General features: G+C 48.8%; 2 protein-coding genes across 2 annotated transcripts in view; one reads left to right on the top strand and one right to left on the bottom strand.

The window, feature by feature from the left end:
- Positions 1-6,292, top strand: part of kiaa0930 — a 26,298-nt gene extending 20,006 nt beyond the window's left edge. Inside the window, exons 8-10 of the mRNA XM_084486494.1 lie at positions 1,105-1,264; positions 2,940-3,098; positions 3,714-6,292. Coding sequence (XP_084342620.1) covers positions 1,105-1,264; positions 2,940-3,098; positions 3,714-3,754 — 360 coding nt within the window. The 3' untranslated portion in view covers positions 3,755-6,292. The remainder of the gene's footprint in view (positions 1-1,104; positions 1,265-2,939; positions 3,099-3,713) is intronic.
- A 421-nt stretch (positions 6,293-6,713) lies between these two features.
- On the bottom strand, positions 6,714-21,061 carry nup50 (nucleoporin 50). The gene is made up of 8 exons (XM_084486243.1): positions 20,927-21,061; positions 19,684-19,762; positions 18,464-18,544; positions 16,857-17,043; positions 14,660-15,553; positions 14,036-14,120; positions 12,315-12,433; positions 6,714-8,371 (listed from the first exon to the last, which is right to left on the bottom strand). The coding sequence occupies exons 2-8, from the start codon at positions 19,750-19,752 to the stop codon at positions 8,172-8,174; spliced, it is 1,635 nt and encodes a 544-aa protein (XP_084342369.1). The 5' UTR covers positions 19,753-19,762; positions 20,927-21,061; the 3' UTR covers positions 6,714-8,171.
- Between the last annotated feature and the right edge of the window lie 1,888 nt (positions 21,062-22,949).

Genomic DNA, 22,949 nt, shown 5'->3' with positions numbered 1-22,949 from the left:
TTAAAAAAAAACATAATCCGCCATATTGTTCCTCGTCCGCGGCGGTCGTAGCGTTAGCCGCTAGCAGGCTGCTGCTCGCGTTGTGTGGGCGGCGTCTGCGAGAGGAGGAGGAGGAGGAGGAGGAGGAGGAGGAGGAGGAGGAGGAGGAGGAGGCGGGGTCTATACAAACACAAAGTGGGCCAGGCCGCGGCGGAGCGCACAGGGCAGGGAGAGCCACGCCCTCCTCCATTATTCACCACCGGGCGGGACTGAATTATACATCTGTGTGTCTGTCTGTGTGTCTGTCTGTCTGTCTGTCTGTCTGTCTGTGTGTGTGTGTGTGTGTGTGCGTGTGCGTGTGCGTGCGTGCGCGGTAACTAAGGATGTATGTGTGTCCATAATATTGCGTGTGCGTACACAGTCGCATCTCCACCGCATAGTCTACTGCTTAGGCCGGTGGACTGATCTATCCGGCGTACATCTAGAGACGATGTACGCCGGGTAGATCAGCAACACACACACGCTACAGTTTACTGGGTAGGCTGACCTTGAGGTGGCCACACCCACTTGTGATGTCACTAAAGCACGGCTCGTAACGGCCCATCCCACCTGGTGCTAAAATAGGCCCTTATTTATTTATTTTTTTACCTTTTTATTTAACCGGGAAAGTCCCATTGATATTAAAAACCTCTTTTTCAAGGGAGCCCCGGCCAAGAAGGCAGCAAAAGTTACAGTTACAGTTACAACATACAGACAGCGATTCAAATTATAAAAATAAAAAAAACAGTTACAGGTAAAGGAGGTCGTCTCTCAAGTGCTCTCAGCCGGGATTTAAAAGCATTCAAAGAAATCGGTTCCGTTATTTTCCGGTCTTCTTGCAGCGTGCTCCGTGTAGAAGGAGCCCAGGAGATGAACGCCCCCTTTTTCCCCCCAGTTCTGTGCGGGCAAATGGAACGGACGGCAACAACTGAAAAGTCCCTTTAAGTCCTCCCGCATTGGCGTCATACTTACCATCGCCCTCGCCTGTGAAACGACCGCTCTCTAAAACACGGCCCCTTTGCGCCCCCTTGTGGCCGCCCCCTCCCCCCACCCCCCCCCCCCCCCCCCCCCCCCTGCCCCCTGCAGGTGACGTCGTTCAGCACGCCGCCCACGCCCGAGCGCAGCCGGCCGTCCTTCTTCTCGCCGTCGCTGCGACGCAAGGCGCCCCGCAACCGCATCGCCGAGATGAAGAAGTCCCACTCGGCCAACGACAGCGAGGAGTTCTTCAGGGAGGACGACGACGAAGGTACCGCCCCATGGCCCCGCCCCGCCCCCCACCCCGCCACCACCCCGCCCCGCCCCGCGCCCCCGCCCCGCCCCCAGCCCCGCCCGCTTAAATTAGATTAGATTAGAAAAACTTTATTTATCCCAAAATGGGCAATTCAGTTCGCAGTTACCAGTCTCACATAATAAATTACTTAATAAATACTATAAACAGCATAAGAGGTAGACACAAACAAAAAGACATATCAACAGCAGTCCCAACACACACATTCAACTCACAATTCATTTCAGTCTGTCAGTAAACAACCACCCTGCACTTGAAAACCCTGGTGTGCTCTCCACCTACTCCTAACCTTTATCATTTAGCAACCTGACGGCTGCAGGGATAAAAGAGTGGGAGTACCTCATTGTTCTTGGTCTGATTGAATAACAGCGCCTCCCTGAGGGCATTAGTGTGAACTCCTCACGGAGGACATGGTCAGGCTGACTGATAATACATTTAGCTTTCTGGCCCCGCTTTACCCGGGTTTCCGCGTGTGGCCGAGTTAACGCGCGCCCAGGGCCGCCGCTACCCGCTGGCCGACCCGCTGGCTGTCGCCCTGCGTGGCGGACTCCGCCGTCGGTGTGTGAATGTGTGTATGAACGGGTGAATGTGAGGCAGTATTGTGAAGTGCTTTGAGTGGCCACTGGTTAGAAAAGCGCGGTATAAATGCGGTCCGTTTACTATTTACATATCAGGGGTGATTTGCGTTGTGTTGTTATCAGTTGGTAGTATTAAATATGGCCTACGGCTTTACTGTGTAAAATAATGAATATATTCTATGACGCTGTAAGGCACTTCACACAGTGAGTGATGGGATAACAAACACTCCTCGTCCACTACTAGCAGAGAGGAGGGAAACTGTGCAGTCGTAGACCAGGGGTTAAAGCACGCCATCTAGTGGTCAAAAACGACAACATGCCTCTAAACACTCTATTCCATAGCTGTCAAAGTCAAGGCCCGCGGGCCTAATCCCCCCCCCCCCCCCCCCCCCCCCGCCCCCGCAACAACTCCGCCAGCCCGTAATTCCGTACCCCCCCCCCCCCCCCTTGTCCGTCAACAATTCTGTTATAATGCAATGTCCCCAATTAATGTAATGTAATTGGCCCGCGGCTTTGTCCAAGATTTTAATTTTGGCCCACTGTATATTTGAGTGTCAAGGTCCACTGTCAAGGTCTCGTTGTGTAAATGAGACTAATTGGACTAGCAGTTGGGACATTATATTCGCATATTCACTTTTTTGGACAGACCAGCTGGCCGGAAACCCTCCCCCCACCCCCCCCCCCCCCGTGATCCATCTCATCCACCTACTAGGCATATGTAATGGATCACAGATAAATAGTAGAAGATAATAGTAAAAAATAAAAAATAAGATAAAGCAGAACAATAGTAAGAGACAAAGCAATTGTCATCAGATGTAACAGATACAAATCGATGGTGGTTTTAAACAGATGTGTTTTGAGTCGTGATTATGTTTCTGAGCTGGGCTGATAATGACTTGGGCTGATAATGAATTCAGAGACGGGCAGCAGTGCGGCTGAATGCTCGGTGCCCCGTTGCTGGTGAGGTCAATGTCACGTTCATTACCTCACAGTGTAACGCCATGCTCTCATGTGTTGACCCCCCCTGACCCCCCTGACCCCCCCATGACCCCCAGACGACCTCCACAACGCCACCAACCTGCGGTCGCGCTCGCTGTCCGGGACGGGCCGCTCGCTGGTGGGCTCCTGGCTGAAGCTGAACCGCACCGAGGACTACTTCCTGCTGTACTCCCACCTCACCTACGTGACCCTGCCCATCCACCGCATCACCACAGGTCAGCGGTCACGGGTCAAGGGTCAAGGGTCAACACAGGGTCACGGTGGATCCGGGGGTCTGTGTAAACGTACAGGATGCTCCCTCCCCTGACAGGGATGGAGTCTCACCGTCGCTGTTAGCATAGCATCGCTGTTAGCATAGCATCGCTGTTAGCATAGCATTGTTACTAGCATAGCAGCGTTACTAGCATAGCATCGCTGTTAGCATAGCATCGTTAGTAGCGTGGCATCGCTGTTAACATGGCATCGTTATTAGCATAGCATTGTTATTAGCATAGCATCGTTATTAGCATAGCATTGTTATTAGCATAGCATCGCTATTAACATAGCATCGCTAACAGCATAGCATCGCTGTACTCAACGTTTCATTGAATTGACCACAGAAAGTTAAACTTACTACAATTTCATTTAGTTTTACATTTATGGGTTGAAATAGTCAGTGAATATTTTAAGTTTGCAACGTTTATTCTGAGCAATTGATTTACTACCAATGTCTCGATTCGCTGCTTTTTTAAAAAAGCATTATGGTATGTAATTAAAAGGTTGTTATTATTAACGCGTTTTTATAATTATTCATGTGTATTATTATTATTATCATCATTGTGTCCATTCAGACATCTTGGAGGTGAGACAGAAGCCCATCCTGATGACATAGCAGAGCCCCGCCCAGGGACCTACCAAGTGCCTACCTGCATCAGGGCCCCGCTCCTCTCCAACAGCACCACCTAGTGGCACAGCACAGAGGACCCCCGACGACGCCCCCACTTCTACCGGCTCAAACACAGACTAACAAAGGAGAGGACTCGTTTAAAAAAAACAAAAAAAAACCAGATGACACAAAACCAGCCTCCCATGAAGTGCCTCTTCCTTCAGAACAGTCCAGCGTGGTCGAGGAAAACGGGGGAGTTCGGCTTTTATTTATTTTTTTTGTCCGATGCGGACGCGTGTCGGTTGGTCCTCGGTGCGATCGCATCACTGCCACCGCGAGATGAGTCACCGGGATGGGGGTGTGACCGGGAAGGGATCGTTTAAACTTTAATGAATGTCTCGTCCTCTCTTTGTATATATCTGGCGCTGCTTGTTGATTTATCACCGAGCCTTTTTAAGGAAAAGGTTTCCCCTTGCTTTTCGGATACTTTCCGCTCGTTTCCTTTCGTATGTTAGTTTTGTATTTGTCGTCGACTGCTTCGCCGTGTGATAAAAGGGATTTTGTGTGTTGAAGGACTTCTGTCTGTTTCTTCCAGAGCACTGCGTTTGTGCGTTTAGTTCTAGCTCCGTTTACCACACCTCACGTTAGTCATCCACGTGTGTTGAACCACATTCACATGTGTTATTTTGGTATTTCTGAAAATGATTTTCAGAAATGAGGTGCAGTTCACGTCAATAATCCGTTTTTATTTCAGTCATCGTGAAATGTTACAAACCTTTTCTACACGGTTTTGTATTTTTTTTTTTTAACCAAGCTTAAAATGTAATAAATATTGTCCTCACATTGCTTAGCTTCACTCAGCCAAACAGGTAGAGCAGAACCTATTATGGAACGACTGCAGACAATTTGGAAGAGACAAATTTCAGTTAGACGACAAATGAACGCAGTCACCAAACAGCGACAAACCTGGTGACCATTTAACATGGGGTATGCCATTCCTGTTCCTCATTGGCTCAAATGCGGCTTGCAGGGTGAATTTCAGCCAATCAGAAATGTCCCATTCAGTGATTATCCACACGATAAAGAATTACGAGCTCAAGATGGACATCGCAGAGCCAGAAGATGGCTTCTGGAAGAGGTTCAAGCTTGCCGTTACGTTTTTACACCACAGCTAAATGCGTCCTTGTCGTAGCCCAGGTCAACATGTTCAGGGCAGGACTCTCTGAAGGGAATCCAACAGTCTTAGGTCCCGAAAGCCTTAAAAATCGGACTACTGTATTTAATATGTATTTTCTCTTTACCCCGATCTATAAAAATGCTTCATCGTATCATTTGCTGGTCTGTAACTACTGCTGCTCCTCAGTCTCATTTTAAAATGGAACACTTTCAGCGGCCACTGCTCAAGAAAGACCAGTTACTACTCGTGCTGTTGACATTACGCCACCAGGTGGGAGTGTGATTAGCCGCTACAAGCCGTTTGGAAAATCTGCCTCTTCTTCTGACATCACAAGTGGGCGTGTCCACCTAGATGTATGACAGATTGATGATCACGCACACCTGGTGGTATAATCTGTCACCTTTTTAATTAGTAATAGTCAAACAAACGTGTCACCACACTGAAGGCTTTCAGAGGGTGTGCGACCAGGCGTAAAACACTGCAGGTTCATCCATTACCTCGTCTCAGTTCTGATGTTTTAAACGGTGGGAGTGAACGTTGACCAATAGACCTCCGATAACAAATCCCGAAGCAGTGTTCATTGTCTCCATTGTTTATACACACAGACGGTACCTTTCCCATGTTAAGGCTTAGTTATGGTTGGACGTTGACGCAACGCAAGGGGGTTACAGCCCCCTTACGTCCTTGAGGACCCTCCTTGCGTCCACCTCGAGGGCCTGACGTGCGCCTCCCAAAAATTGTATCCCTTGTGTCGAGGCGACGCAGCAGCAAGGGCTGTGATTGGTCTGCTATCGTAAACAACGCAGAAACAACACAGGACTCGCGACTGCTTCGACGCGTCTGCGTAGTCATTGGGTTGCGTCAACGTCACAAACCGTAACTACCTTCTGTGCGAATGGTTGTTGTGAAGGATTTTTTGTCTTTGATACCTTCAGTGTTATACGATGGTGTATCGTTTGTTTTAAAAAGGATGAATGTACTCACTTTGGTTGTGAATCAAAGACTGCGTTAACAGCCACTTGATGTTTATAGAGGCAAGTTTAGTTTTGCACTGTAGAAAAATTAAATGCTTTTAGAAAATCATTTGTTGGTTGTTTTAGGGCTCTGACAACCTTTGAGTTGATTACCAAGTTTTTGTTGATTACTAACACTTAACCTTTAAGTAATCGTCATGTAAAAGGTCATACTGAAGTTGCATTATTTCCAAAATGTTATGTACATTTTGATGTTCTTATTTATTCAAATACATTTGACCAGAAAAGTGTCATGTTTGTTTTGATATTTATAACCCTGAATTTATTTGTCCTTATCCATCGCATTTTGTTTTATTTTCTATTGTTATGTTATTTGCCAAGGCAGAATTGGAAGACGTTTTCACCGGTTCAGCGAAACGGCCAATTTTACCAAATATAACTTCCAGAATGATCTGCTGCAATTCTGACTGCTATGGTACAATAAATGTACATTCAATATACGCATCGTTTAAATCCTTTTCGGCCTGTAAATTATGTATTATCCTTTATACACTCCAGACAAATAATGCATCTTATGCGGCATAATATTTGACTTTACAGAAGGAGACAAAACAAACTGTTCTATACAAATACTGTTTGGATTTCTATGAAGACGAAAATGTCTCACTAAGAATAACACAACTTAAATGTTCAACGAGACGCAGTGTTAACGCTCAAAGACCAAACATAAAGAATCCTGTATCGACAATATTTAAAAAGTTCTCTGCGGGGATGGCATGGGGTTCAAGTGACAGGGCACACGTGATTGGTGGTTTTTTCCTTTAATAAATGACTTACAAGCCAATGACAACATGCCTCCCATACAAGGCCACCATCTTACGTCACATAAGGGACACTTGGAAAACGAAACAAAAAAAAATAAAATCAACCAATGTCGAATAGAGACGCATGGAAACAACCAACCACAACGAGGCGTTCGCTCATCATCATGTCCCTTATCACACACACACACACACACACACACACACACACACACACACACACACACACACACACACACACAAATAAATAGCGCCACGGCCTGAACGTTCTGGACCCGTGAGGCACAGATCCAGCTATAATAAACTCTAAAAACCTCAGACTCCAGTTAACCGCTTGAGGGAAGAAGAATCAATTTCCTGCAATTTTATTTGTTACAAAAATTGTAAAACCAAACTGGCCGAGCATTATTTGGAGATTACAGTTTCACCCACCCTGTAACGCTGATTGACACACACACACACACACACACACACACACACACACACACACACACACACACACACACACACACACACACACACACACACACACACACACACACACACACACACACGTCATTAAAGAGAAACGCCGTTAAGACAACAAAAAAAAAAAGAAGATCATTGCAAGTATAAAACATCAAAGTTCAAACATGCTCAGATTCCACCAACTGTCTACAAATAAAAAATAACTAACAACCGGCATCGTTTTAAAAACAAAAAAGGGGGATCGTCAGCCCGTGGTTCCTCGTTACAAATAAAAACAGCAGCATGGATGTGGAGACCAGACGGAATGCCGACGGGGAGCAACGCGGGATGGATCCCTTGTCCCCGATGGGAGACGGGAACTAAAAACTAAACAATGTAAATCCACTCCTTTTTCTGCCGGACGAGTGGGGATGATTCTGCTTTCACTTTCACAGTTAAAGAACCGATTGGTGGCGAATAAGAAACCGTGTGGGGGAGGAGGGGAGAGAGGGCGGGCGCGGGGGGGGGGGGGGGGGGTAATAGTGTCGGACCGTTTGAGAGAGCTCTGCATGTGCGTGCCTGTGTGTGTGCCGTGTGTGTGCGCCTGTGTGGATGTCGGGACCAAAATAGGTAGTCACACTCGTCCCCGGTTTAGCCGACCCCGACCCCGCGATCTCGACGACGAGAACGAAGACCGGCAGCTCAATTCTGCCCGAGTCCCCTTGAGCAAGCGATGACAGAAGCAGGGCGGACTCTCTCTCTCTGTGTGTGTGTGTGTGTGTGTGTGTGTGTGTGTGTGTGTGTGTGTGTGTGTGTGTGTGTGTGTGTGTGTGTGTGTGTGTGTGTGTGTGTGTGTGTGTGTGTGTGTGTGAGTGAGAGACGTGAGCTTTGTCTGGGTTGTGACGGAGGTGGGTGGATGTGGGTACCGAGAGGAGGGGAGGAGGGGAGGAGGAGGGGGGAGCCGAGGTGAGGCGAGGAGACAGGGGGGGGTCGGGGGTGGGTCTTCAGGCCTTCTTCTCCTCCAGGATCTTGTAGAGGGCGTCGGCGTCCTCCGTGGTCTTGACGCGGATCAGCATGGGCACCGGCCCGGCGGGGCTCTTGGGGTCCACCGGCGGGTTGGGCACACACGCCAGCACCACGTTGTTCTTGCCCATGCGGGAGCTGGGCATGGACGGCGCCAGCACGATGTTGAGCAGGATGTTGCCTGGAGACGGACACACGGACACACGCGTGGTTAGAAAAAAAATAAAAATAAAAAAGGGACTCAAGTAGGCCGGGGCGATATGGCAGAAAGACGTATCACGATATGACTTGATCGTATTGATCGATATCGATGACTATTGATCAATTCTAATGACCTATAAAGACTAGGAACTACCATGGTAGATTTAAACACTTCTGTTTAACACTTCATATGACCGTCCACTGTTCTTCATTGATAAATACTCCAATGTCGACACAACAATGAAAAACGCTCAAATATTGTCAGATAAGTATGGAACCGTGTTTGTGTCACAAACCCAGCTGCTAGATTCGGTGGTGCAGTCTCTTACCGATATATATTGAACATGTTTTATATTGATATGGATCAAAAGTCTATCACGATACGATCATTTATTGATTTATTGCCCAGGCCTAGACTCAAGCAGCAGAATTTTGGATGCAAGTCATCGTTGAGTGTGACGTCGGAATGGGAAGCGTGTTGTCTCCGACCTGCGTGACCGACGATCGAGGCAACAAGTCAGGAAAAAACGTGGATGCTCGCGCTTAAACTACAAGAATACAAATGTCTTCTAATAATAGATTAGAAATGTAAATAATACACAGTAGTTCTGGAGAAAAATGGTATACAGTAAGTGAACCGACTACATTGTCCGTCATCGTAAGAGAACCCTTCAATAAGATGAAGTGCTATTAGTGGTCACAATGCTAGATGCTGTATCAGTATATACCCGGTATCGGCCCATACTCAAGTTCAGGAATCGGAAAGAAAAAAAAAAATAGCTAGCTGCAGTACCACCCGGCGGCCACTAGAGGGCAACCAGCGCCATGTTAAGACCTATTCCATGAAAAAACGCATCAAAGCCTGCAAAAGGTTTCTGTGTCTCTGGTCCACCCATCCCCCCCTCCTGGCCCAAACGACCACTACCCCCACCCATCCTCCACTACTGTGAATCAAAACCCCTTGCCTTTTTATCATCCAGCTTTTTAATTTTAATTCATTCAATTTAATTTTAATTCATTCAATATAAAGCTTGAGGTCAGTAAATCCCAATCCTCATGATTTCCCAGTGTTAGAAGCATAGAAGAAGAGGAAGAAACATAGAAGAGGGATTTTTGACAAAGAAGTCACCCAAAAAAAAAAATCCAGAAAAATCAAAGTTGTGTAAATAATGACAAATTAATTATGGAAACTATGTAAATAAAAGATAAGATAGACTCGTTGAGCTATAGGAAGCCTCTCCTACGACAGACAGACAAGCCTCTCCTACGACAGACAGACAAGCCTCTCCTACGACAGACAGACAAGCCTCTCCTACGACAGACAGACAGACAGACAAGCCTCTCCTACGATAGACAGACAAGCCTCTCCTACGTCAGACAGACAAGTCTCTCCTACGACAGACAAGCCTCTCCTATGACAGACAGACAGACAGACCAGCCTCTCCTACGACAGACAGACCAGCCTCTCCTACGACAGACAGACAGACAGACAGACAGACAGACCAGCCTCTCCTACAACAGACAGACAGACAGACAGACAGACCAGCCTCTCCTACGACAGACAGACAGACAGACCAGCCTCTCCTACGACAGACAGACAGACAGACAGACAGACAGACCAGCCTCTCCTATGACAGACAGACAGACAGACCAGCCTCTCCTACGACAGACAGACAGACAGACAGACAGACAGACAGACAGACCAGCCTCTCCTACGACAGACAGACAGACCAGCCTCTCCTACGACAGACAGACAGACAGACAGACAGACCAGCCTCTCCTACGACAGACAGACCAGCCTCTCCTATGACAGACAGACAGACAGACAGACCAGCCTCTCCTACGACAGACAGACAGACCAGCCTCTCCTATGACAGACAGACAGACAGACAGACAGGGTAGCCTCTTCTATGACAGACAGACAGACAGACAGACCAGCCTCTCCTATGACAGACAGACAGACAGACAGGGTAGCCTCTCCTACGACAGACAGACCAGCCTCTCCTACGACAGACAGACAGACAGAGTAGCCTCTTCTATGACAGACAGACAGACAGACAGACAGACGACAGACAGACCAGCCTCTCCTACGACAGACAGACAGACAGACAGACAGACAGACCAGCCTCTCCTACGACAGACAGACCAGCCTCTCCTACGACAGACAGACAGACAGAGTAGCCTCTTCTATGACAGACAGACAGACAGACAGACAGACGACAGACAGACCAGCCTCTCCTACGACAGACAGACCAGCCTCTCCTACGACAGACAGACAGACAGACAGGGTAGCCTCTTCTATGACAGACAGACAGACAGACAGACCAGCCTCTCCTATGACAGACAGACAGACAGACAGGGTAGCCTCTCCTACGACAGACAGACAGACCAGCCTCTCCTATGACAGACAGACAGACAGAGTAGCCTCTTCTATGACAGACAGACAGACCAGCCTCTCCTACGACAGACAGACAGACAGACAGACAGACAGACAGACCAGCCTCTCCTATGACAGACAGACAGACAGACAGACAGACAGAGTAGCCTCTTCTATGACAGACAGACAGACCAGCCTCTCCTATGCTAGAGACTCGTCTCCTTTAGTGCGCTCAGAGAGTCGTTTAAGGAGCGAGCGGTGGCCCGGCCTGAAGATGATGTACGACCAGCTGTTAATACATCTCAGCCCCCCCCCCCCCCCCCCAACGGGATCAGCTCCTCAAGGCCCGCCCGCAGACAGACAGACAGACAGACAGACAGACACACATTGGTAAATGACCTCTGAATTGAATGTCTAACTAGTGGTTTTAATACTTAACACCCTGCATTTACACCAAAAATAGTCCAATCGATCGGCCCACCATTGGCTGGTGGGCGGGCTCTGTTACCTGGTAACCAATGAGAACGTATACCGGACGACACAGCCACTGAACTGGCCAATCGGCTGGATGTGGTCATAAGACCACATGGCCAGACCGAAATAAGAGGGGTGCGGTCCACCGTGTTAACAGCCATGCCAGGCCGCCCTGCTTGCTCAGGGGCCCCCGGGCACTGATTGGATCCAGTCTGTCTATTTGTGGCCTGTGGGTCCTGCGACCTTGTTGGACCTCGGCACCGTCCAATCAGAGCCAAGCCCCGCCCCCCGATTCGATTCAGTGCGCCGTCAGCAAATCTGAACTTTCTTGCCCATTAAATTCCATCGTTAAAGAACGCCTTGGATAAATTAACCAAAAAATAGTAGAGTAGAAAATGGTTGCCTTAGTACTGTTGGAATATTAAAATTACACCAAATCACACCACCCGGCAAAATATAACGAGCTACAGGTCTGCTGTGGTATTAAATTGCTCAATTATACTCCCTGTAAGAAACTAAAATCTGGGCCATTTTAACACCACATTTAAGATCCTCACTTTCTTCTAATATTTAATTCTATTGGATTTCTATCAGAGTTCTTCCCAGTCCAATTCAAGGCCTTGTATAGCCAGGACAGACATACAGGCTGACAGAAGATCCATGCATTACTCATCACCTCAGCTTCCCCCATCATCATGTATATAGCCCAGCCACCCAATGGTTCCTTTCTGATGACCAGGACCACGTTACATAACTAACATGCAACGTTCACATCACTCACGTTAGGCTGCCTTGATAATCACACACACACACACACACACACACACACACACACACACACACACACACACACACACACACACACACACACACACACACACACACACACACACACACACACACACACACACACACACACACACAGAGACAGAGAGACACAACTAGAGAGACACACAGAGACAGAGACACACAGAGACAGAGACACACAGAGACAGAGACACACACAGAGACAGAGCGACACAGAGAGAGACAGAGACAGAGAGAGAGGAAGAGGGAGAGAGAGAAAACTCACCCAGGTTTGTGTCTGCGCGGATGACCAGCTGGGTGCGTCCCTCTGCTGTGGGCTTCAGGTGGAGCGTGCCCACGCCCTTCTCCTTGAACTCGGCGTCCTTCTTGTAGAACAGCTTACACCTGCGGAGGGTTCAGCGTTAGATCGTCCACAGGGCCTCCTCAGACGCCGGAGCACAGCCTGATCACGTGTGCGCGGGGGAGACCGGAGGGTTCTCAAAGCTCACTAATTTCTAGGAACATCCTTACTGTACAATCAGAATTATGTACAAAAGTGTGTGCAATTCTTAGGCTTGGTTCCTCAACGGCCACACACATCAACAGACGGCGATATAATGTGGTTTCTCGCTCTACTGACAAATTCACTCGTGAGTTGTAGTGCACTTGTTAAGTCGCTTTGGATAAAAGCGTCTGCTAATCTCCCTGAATGTAAATGTAACACACAGGTGTTTGGTCACTACACTAATCCCTGATCTGCTCCCTTAACACACACACACACACACACCACAGACCTGGTGAATCAACACACATGAGCCGTGTTCGAAATCGTTCCCTATCCACTCACTCACGTCCCTGTAAGGGAGTGAGTCCCTGTATTGTTTATGATCTAGTGAACTACATAGGGAACGAACAAACGAGAATTCGGACACTACGCTGAACATCTCTAAACGTCATTTGCGTCAGTAAATAAATACACGACCGCATTGCCTTGTGGTATACGGGAGTTAACATGTAGGGAACGTCGTATGTTCACTCAAATTTTGAAGTATTTTATTGTCCACTATATAGTGAATGAAACTAACCACTGAGAATTCGAACACCACTACAAAATGGCGAGCGCCATATATAGTGCACTATATCCGTGATAGGGGACGGTTTGGAACACAGACCTGGTGAATCGACACACATTGGCCCACAGTGTGCCCAGACTTATGACGAGTGCTATGAGCAGCACCTCGGGGGGGTTCGCCCCCATGACGACACAAACCTGATTGGTCGACCAATGAGGCCCGGCCTCGTTTACGACGAGTACTAAAGCCAATCCAAGAGGTCACTGCTGCTCCAGAGAGCATGACCCCTAGACTGGGTACCCCCCCCCAGCCCGTTCTGCCAGCGGTTTGAGCTCGCCCTGCAGAAGGGTCTGGAGAGGAGCAATACATTTCTTTCTGCTTCCGATACGCTTTTGCGGGGAGCCAATCAACCAAGCTGGCTTTTCCCCCCCTGGCGCGCCATTGGCCGGTTTAACACAATGACGACAGGGAAGCGACGGCAGGCGGCCAATAGCGTACATCAGTCGTTTGAACTGATGGCCTGTTGATCACGCCTCTTGTGCTGAAGAACATGACAGCAGCCTCCCCAGACCAACGTGCATGATCTACGATGGGAGCTTGGTCTGGCGCTGGCCAGGCTACGTGAGCCCAGTAAAGACAGCACAGGGTGACCCCATCCCTGTGCAGGCGCCCATGACACCGCTTCAATACGTGGACTTGGAACAACAACAACAAGAAGCCTCTTCTGCACGGCTCCATCACACCAACGGATGTGACCCCAACGCTACCCTAAAAATCACAAGCTCACGCTGTCACCACAGTCCAGATTCCCATACACACACAGACACATATGTTTGTATGACACCCGCCTATGGTCCGTCCGTCTGTCTGTCTTAACGTTTTCCCCAGACAGACACCGGGACGCGTTCCCGGCGCGCGGACAGGAGACGCCTACCTCTGGGAGTAGAAGGCGTCCTTCTCCTTGATCTCCCGGACCTCCACTTTGGGGGGCTCGTCCGACTCCTCCTCGCCGTTCTCATCTGCAGGAAGGAGACAAAACAGCAGCGGCCGCTCACACGTCTGCCGGGACCCTGCGCTGCCATGCATTACGTGATGAACTCTAGTGATTAATCGCCCCCGGGGAGGGGCGGTGATGACAGACGCACGGCGGGGTTACATGTCCTGTTAATAACGCTGCCGTCAGAACTAAAAAAAAAAAAAAAAAAAGAGCATCCACTCTCAATAGTTGACCCAAAATAAGCCCAGATTGTTAGGCTTTTGAAGTCACATTTCTATAGGATCCATCACTGATATTTACAATTTCAAACCGAGTAATCCTATTAAACCACATCAGAGGCTCCCCATCGTCTATAAAAACATCCTGGAACCCAGAGATCCCACAGAGGGAACGTAGAGCTACAACAGCCCTCGCTCTGTGCTGTGCTCTCCCCTTTTAAACGCTCCCCCCCCCCCCCACCCTGCCCCCCCCCCCCCCCCCCCAACATAACCACAGGCAGAGCGAGGTTAACCCAGTCCAGGGAGCACGCTGCCACTGTCACTGCCACTGCCGCTGCTGTACCTGTGGTGGTGGGCTGGGCAGCCTCTGCCTTAACCCCGCCGAACGAGAAGGGTGCAGCCGACGTGGTGGAGCCCGCCCCGCCGAACAGGGCGCCCTGGCCCGGGGCGGAGGAGAAGGAGAAGCTGGGGGGGGCACCGGCGCCGCCGCCACCACCCAACGCCAACGGCCCCAGGGCCGCGCTGTCCAGCTTCTGGCCGAAGTTAAACGTCACGCCGGCGGGGATGGGCGCCGCGCCGGCCGGGCTGCCGCCGCTGCCGCCGCTCTTGTCCGCGGCGTCCCTGCCGAAGGAGAACAAAGACGCCGGCGTCTTCACCGGGGCGCCGGCCGCGGGCGAGGAGAAGGAGGGCACGGCCGCCGTCGCCGCCGTTGCCACTGACAACGACGACGACGATGACAACGTGGCCGAGGAGGAGGAGGAAGAAGAAGAAGAAGAAGTGGAGGCTGGCAGTGCACCCCCTGCCTGCTTCTCTCCTCCTGGCGCGTTGCCATGGGAACCCCCGTCGGCGGCGGTGGTGGTGGTGGTGGCGGTGGTGGCCGCGGCAGCTGCTGCTGCTGCTGCTGCTGCTGTGGCACCGTACTTCCTCTCGATGCTGGCCAGGTGCTGCTCGTAGTCCCGGAAGATGGGGTTGAGGTCGCACAGCGGGTTGCCGTTGACGTGCTTGACGATCCAGTCGCGCACGGAGCAGTTGAGCGCCGTCAGCTGCCGGCTGTACTCCTTGTTGTTACCGACGGCAACGCTGCCGCCTCCGCCACTGCTAATGCCGCCGCCGCCGAGAGCGCCGGGGCTCTGAGTGGTGGAGCTGGGGGCGGAGCCATTGGTGGTGATGTCACCGGCGCTGGAGGAGGAGGAGGAGGAGGAGGAGGAGGAGGAGGCGGGGCCGTTGAATGTTAAACCTGAGAGGGAACAGAGGGGAGGTGGGAGGAGGAGGAGGAGGGAGATTCAAGGAAGCGTTAGCCAGGCAGCGTTCCTCTCGACCAGATATACCCCCGGGGGGGGAGAGAGAGAGAGAGAGAGAGAGAGAGAGAGAGCGCACATTTCAGGGGACTGGGGGAGGGGTTTGCTTAAAAGGGGTCTGCATCCGAGAAAAAAAAAAAAAAAAACAGGACACCCCACCCCCGCAACCTCCTTTCCTCCTCCTCCCACACACACAGAGACAGCTAGGAGGAGATCCCGGGCTGCAAGTGCTGCTGCAGCTCCTCTCCACGCGCCCTCCGGGTACAATGTCATGAAATGGCACCACACACACACACACACACACACACACACACACACACACACACACACACACACACACACACACACACACACACACACACACACACACACACACACACACACACACACACACACACACACAGCTCTTCAACTCGATTACATATCTTCACTGGACGGCGAGCGCGCAGACAAAAGGTTACTCAATGATACGCCTTTCCCCCCCACCGTCCCTCCTGCAGCCGGGCAGAGATAGTGATGAATTACCTTCCCTGTGACGGTACTAGTACAGCAAGGACATGCAGTTTGTCCAGATTTGCCGAAATTTAAATTCCCTCCGGGCGTAACACATTCGTTGTCGCAACAAAGGCTTTTTTTTTTGGTGGATTTTGAATACTTAATGTAGCAATATGCAACGCCAGTATGGACAGACCTCTGGTCTAAATACAGGTGCTAGCAAAAACAAACACTCGACAGACAAAACAGCAAGTGAACCGATTTAAGATCCAAATATATATACACCCCCTGCATCCTCAATTCGCCCTGGCCCTGTACGAGTAACAGAACGCAGGAAACCGCACCGAGTGCTCACTCACACCCACACAGATCACACGCCGGAGCAGGGCATTAACACAGTCAGCGTTAGGCAATCAACTCCCACTGGAGGTGCCACCACCCGCGTGAAGCAAGGAGCCACTCACAGCCTCGCGGCTCCGCCTTCACGCAAAAATTGTCCACCGAACGGCCTATATTATTTTGAACAATTATGTTGTTCTGTAGATTAACTGGCATTATACTTGATACAATGCAAAGCCAAGTGGCTGACGCGCGCACACACACACACACACACACACACACACACACACACACACACACACACACACACACACACACACACACACACACACACACACACACACACACACACACACACACACACACACACACACACACACACAGAGAGAGAGCGCTCTGCAAACTCACCGGGGGCGGTTGTCGCTGGGGACGAGAAGCCCCCGAACGGCGTGCTGCCATTGGACAGCCCCGCCAGACCCTTGAAGCCCGCGCCGCCGTTCCCAAAGCCGGAGAACCCGGTGGTGGGGCCGGCGCTGGACCCCGAGGACATCAGGGAGAAGCCCTTAAAGCCTTTGAATGCCCCGGGGTTGTCGCTCTGGAACAACGAGAACACACCAGCACGTCAGTACTGCCACTCAGGACTCACCCGGGGGGGGTGGTGGTTTGACTCTTTGGGGAAAAAAAAGGGATTTAATTCTGCCAAGAATTAATTGATTATTTTCAGAGCCTTGGTCTTCAAGAAAGGGAATTTACGATGCACCTAAAATAATCATTTCCATCATTATGCTAACATTATACGCTTACGTTTTGATGCTTCAGATCGATGATCAGAATTTTAAAGTCAGTCACGTTTGAAAATTAAAGTCCTTCATCATGAAAAAGCTCACTTATTTAAATATTAATATAAACCTGGTCTCATTAACATTCATTACAAATGGAAGCTAGCTAGTCTGCTACACAATGATTTGCTCATCTCCTACTGTGTAAAAAAACAAACATGAATTTCATTCAAGTAAGATCTAGGGCAGGTAGTGCAGTAGTTAGGGTAAAACTGTACTGGGTTGGATTCTCAGTCTACCTGTAGGCATCCTTGAGCAAGACCCTAACCTCAATCTTCCCATTAATTAGTTGCATCTGAATTCGCTGGGGAGGATAAAATAATGTACGAATGACTCAATTGCAAAAAAAAAAAAACGAGTTGCCCAACAACGTTTATATCCCAATATTGATTGTGGTGATATTATACAACACCCCTGAAACACATCATCCTTCAACCATAGCTTCCCATAAAATGTGTGTCGATTTCTGAGGAGTCCTCACTGCACGCATTGTTTTTTCATGTACGAACTCAACTCAACTGGCTGCCACTTAACTCTGGGAGACATTTCTAAAGGTGGCTCTTTGTTTTCAGATGCATCTACCTTAACTATCCCTTATACTTACAAAGAACAGCTTTTAGTTCCATGTAGATCATCATATTCACTTAGACACACTCAACAACCTTTTATACGGTCCCTAGAAATTGGAAGACGTGGTTCCAAGCTTAAAGCACCATCAGACTGGATTAATTGACCGGATTCATTCAGATGGATTAGTTCTGGTCGTGACTTCAAGACTTTTTTGTTGACCACCTTAAATCTTCTTGTTCTTGACTGTATATACCTTCACTTTTAGTTTATAAGTAGCCTCAGTACTCTGACATGTTATTTGGTGTGTTCTTTCATTTCATTTCTCCTTCCTTTTGTGGATAGATGCCACACTTACATAACAGATGTAGTAGGCGTGGTGTGGGACGATGGGAGAGCCTTTATGTGTATGTCCTTGACGTTAACATGTAGATTGTTTTATGTCGTGTAAAGGTCTGTTAACTTCCATGTTTTGTCTTAAGAACTCGATTCTGCATCTCAAGGGGACTGACCTTAGTATATTGGTATACTAGCATACTATACTATGTAGTAGTATACCAAGGATAATCCCCTTGAGATGACACGTGACATGTGAACGAAGGATGTTACCTCGCCGATATTCCTACGCTTGGCCTTCTTGATTGGTCGGTTCTTCAGCACATCAACACTGGCGATGGAAAAGGTCCCCGCCTGTTGGACACAAGAGACATTAGAGCTAGCATTGACAGCAACCCAATGGTTAGCACAGTTGCCTCACAGCAAGAAGGTCTTGGGTTCGAACCCCCAGACAGACAGAGAGGTAGGTAGTGTGACGCCCTGCCCCTCTCTCTGCCTATTGGTTGTGGGACTTCCCTGGGTGGAGAGTGAGACAGGGCGTCAGGCCAATTTGCCGCACCTGTGGGGGTATAGGGATCCAGAGATTTAAGGGCTGGGTAGCCATGTGTTCAGGCTCTCTTTGCTGCTTCTAGGCTGAGCTTTGGGCTCAGGCTTCCACCCGCCATGTGGACTTAAGTATAATTTCTTCTGTTTAAGTATAATTATTTATGTTTACTTTAACCAGTAAAAATGAGTTACTAATAAATTAGTTTTTGTTTATTTCATGTGTGGACTCCCTTTATTTTGCCACTACCTGACCCGGTTTGTGACAGTAGGTAGGTAGGTAGGTGTGTGATTAGGCCCTGCACTGTGGCTGCTCTTAGGTAAATGCTCCTAGGGGTGATGGTATAATGCCACTAGTGATGGTTAAATGCTCCCAGTGCAGCTAGTGATGGGTCAATGCTAGTGATGGTCAGGTGCTACTAGTGATGGTTAAATGCTCCTAGGGTTGTTACTGATGGTTAAATGCTGCTGGTGATGATTAAATGCTCCTAGTGTTGCAGGTAATGAACAATATTCTTCAACCCCTTATACTTGTATGTATGTTATTGCAGTCATAACCTACATTTTATAATTTGGAAGAAATGAATTCACTACAACCCATTATTATATACAATCCATATATTATCTAGAAAGTATGGATGGATGGATGCATTTAGATGCAGGCTAAACATGTACATGAGACTAGTAGTCTACACATCTTTGTCTACACCTAAATACTTTGGTAACCAGGCAATTAATAAAATCAATATGCATAAACAACTAATACAATGGAGTCCACAGTCATTTTCCTCAAGATGTGGAAAGCATCTCTAATGTTACTTAAAAATGTGAACAAATGACACAAGTACACTTCTACAATGAAAGTGTCAGTGTTTGTATTGCATGTACACCAAGTAATGAGATGATTCGCGCCGCCTTATTATTAGGACGCATCAGGTGCGTTCACTCACCTCCTCGCCTTCCTCCTCCTGATCCCAGTTCCTGTCGGTCAACTCCTTATCAGCGATTCGCTTGGCCATCACACCTGGTCTGCGGAGCAAGGTGGTGAAGCATGCCGTTAACTTTCCAATTCAACATAAGTTTACATTGGACGAGTTACCTACTACTAGGAAATGACACTTCCTAGTAGTTCCACTTCCTTCTTCACTACACAATGACAGGGGAGCCCACGTGTAAATAAACAAACCTTTGAAATACATAATTTAGATCTAGGGAAGTATATTATAGTACTAGCCAGGGCACAAATGTACTGGGTTGGATTCTCAGTCTACCTGAAGGCATCCCCAAGGTAGAGGAAGTGACACTTCATTGATATCGATACTATTACTACCTATCCACATCATATGATTATCAAGTCTGCACTTATGAGACAAGTTAAGTCGACGTACAGTATAACTGATGTTCCACACAGTGCAGGAGGCCTCATCTACACAAAGTCACAGCAGAACCCATAGCAATGGGGTTCATGGTGTTTTCTCATGAAGGGGGGGAAATCAAATGTTGTGTTGCAAAAGAAAGCGCCACAGTATAACCCTTTCACTGCATCTGTCCCTCATGGCGAGGCCAAACTCAACCCTTTCAGGTTCACGTTGGCCCGACTCCGCGGCGCATGTGTGCGCATGCGCACGAGACACAACCTCGGCACCGCTCGTTAGGTTACTTCCAACTAAGCGTTCTCTCCTTCATTTAAAAGATCCGTCAAATTAACACCATGACGCGCGTCTAGTCACCCCCCCACGTAAGTGTGTGTGTGTGTGTGTGTTTCCAAGGACTTGAATGGTGTCATAGAGGCGACAAGACAACAACGTGCAACGCGCTGCTAACCCGCTAGCCGGGTTAGCAACCGGGTCACCGCCGCACACACACACACACACACGCACACGCCGCGGGAGGTCTCCGCTGCGGAGCGGCGTTCGGCTGCTGGTCGGACAGGGCGTCGACAGACACTGTCCGCTGAACACTACCGGCGGTGTGTTAGATAACGTGATTTTCTGGGAAATTCAACGATACTTATGTGAAAGGCCCCCCCTCCTCCTCCCAAAAAAAAAACTTGGCCCACTCACACACACACACACACACACACACACTCTCACACACACGCACACACGCCGCTAACATCCTAAAGCTATCGTGCGTCAAGCGGTGCAGCGGTTATTTGTTTTTGGATTAAAAGAAAGTGAAAAAAAAACATACCCTTTCGGGAATTTTAAATTCCTGTTATTGTGTCTTAAATGTGAGGCAGGTCCAGACACTCCCCTGGCGGAGACTGTGACGACGTTGTTTCAAACTAAAATTTTAAACAAGCCTCTGTCACGCCGCCATTTTACAGAACGGGATATCCGCGATTTTACGCGCTGGCGCTCCGCCTCTTCGGTCATGCGCACTGCGTCGGGCAGGCTGGGGGCCTATGGGATATGTAGTCGAATGATCGCGTCACAGCCGTGGCTGTGTGATGACTACAGTCAGTCATAGCAGGACGTTTTATAACAGCCATATTCGCACTTTGAATAATCAGATGATGTACGTGTGGTAACTAACTGCATAAAGTATATACATACGCATAGTAACTTTTTACTTGTGGTTTTCCACGACAATTTAGAGAGTGTGTGTGTGTGCATGTGTCTCTCTCTTCATCTTTCTCTCTCTCTCGCTCTCTCTCCCTTAAACTCAGTCACCCTTTTTCTATTTATATATATTATATATATATATATATATGTATGTCACTTAGATAAGTCAAATATGTTTGCTCCACCGTTAACAGGAAAAATGATGTCAAATAAACAAGGTCAATGGCTTGAATCAATACACTTCAGGATGTCAGATGCAGGTCATTGTAAACAGTCCCCTTATATGCATGCATTCACTCGTTGCTTTGATCGGGCCTGTCGGTGGTCGTCCTCGCAGGCCCCCCCCCTACAGTACAAAGACACTCCCTTTAGCTATAGTCAATTTCAGATAAGCCAGCGTGCCAATCCATTACGGCCCTTACTGGATTTCAGTCGCCACTGGGCCTCAGAGCTTGTTATAAATGGGGATGCATGCAAGAGCTCTGGGGATTGTGGGTAAAAAAAAAAGAAGAAAAAAACGCAGCAGTTCTGGAGAGCAGATGGCTGTTCTCCAGACTCGCAGGATCCTCAAGACCGCCTTGCCAAACAGGAACAGGTGCGGGAGAAAGTGGGAAGAGAGCTAGGGGCCCTCGCGCTCGCTAGCATGAGACCCCTGACCAGCTGGCCAGGGAAAAAATGGAAAAACTCTTGGCATCGGAAAAGAGGGAAACCTGTATCATGTATGTAGGGAAGGGACCCGCCATGCAGAACACTTAAAAGGGCCGACCGGATGTAGGTTCTCAAGAATACAAAAAAAAGATAAGCGCTACGAAGCGCTTCTCCTGAAGTAGTCTAAGAGTCGTACCACGCACGTTAGCGGCGTTTGACAAAAGCCTGACGTTTTTTGTTCTCATCTTTTTTTTAAACTGCTCACGTTCGTCACAACAAGACTACGAATAGACTCTGTAGGAGAAGTTTGTTGCAATAGCCCAGCCGCAGTAGAAAAACACAGGATCAAAATAAATAGAATACAATAAAAATACAAAGTACTAATACAAACAAAAGTAGACGCTGAGGGAAAACGCTAAAGTAAGGAGGAGACAAGACAAACGGAACAAACAACAACAAATAGAGCAAACAAAATAGACGGTATGAATTATAAATTATAAGAAAGTAAAGTATACAGTGTGAATTGTAAAGAATAAAATGGCTAAGTTCCAGAATTGTAAATCATAAAGTGGCCAAGTTCCAGAATGTTCCAGGGACGCGCTGGACAAAAGAAGGTCTGGCGCAGCCCGCTGGGCTCAGAGCATTACAGTGGGTCAGGGCTAAGATGAAGGGGGGGGGGGGGGGGGCAGGGGGGGAGGGGGAGGAGGGGGAGGAGGGGGCCCGACCGACCGCTCTCTACAGGAGCCGGGCCTCTCCGTCGGTTCACTCTGTGAAGTCTGTCTCGGCAGCCAATGGGAGGCTGAGGCTCCTCAGGCCTGGGCCGAGCACAGCGGGGGGTCCGGCGGAGAATCACACTTCAAGGTTGTAAGGAGAATCAAAGCTTGTGTATTCCGTGTGAGCGTTGATGAAGTATTGATCACGGGAACGACGGAGAGGTGACGTCGGACGTCGGTGATCACTGCAAAACCGTGCACCTGCTCTGCCTCGGATGCAGCCGGCGC

Source organism: Micromesistius poutassou (assembly GCF_964030765.1).
Source record: "Micromesistius poutassou genome assembly, chromosome: 22".
NCBI lineage: Eukaryota > Metazoa > Chordata > Actinopteri > Gadiformes > Gadidae > Micromesistius > Micromesistius poutassou.
Note: the sequence above shows the minus strand (reverse complement) of the source record. Positions and strands in the feature narration are given on the sequence as shown.

Excerpts from the sequence above, each read along its gene's own strand:
- nup50 (XM_084486243.1), bottom strand. The coding sequence starts at position 19,752 with ATGGCCAAGCGAATCGCTGATAAGGAGTTGACCGACAGGAACTGGGAT. Across the intron at positions 18,545-19,683 it reads AGGAGGAGGAAGGCGAGGAG|GCGGGGACCTTTTCCATCGC; the intron begins GTGAGTGAACGC and ends TGTGTCCAACAG. Across the intron at positions 14,121-14,659 it reads TGCCCAGCCCACCACCACAG|ATGAGAACGGCGAGGAGGAG; the intron begins GTACAGCAGCGG and ends TCCTTCCTGCAG.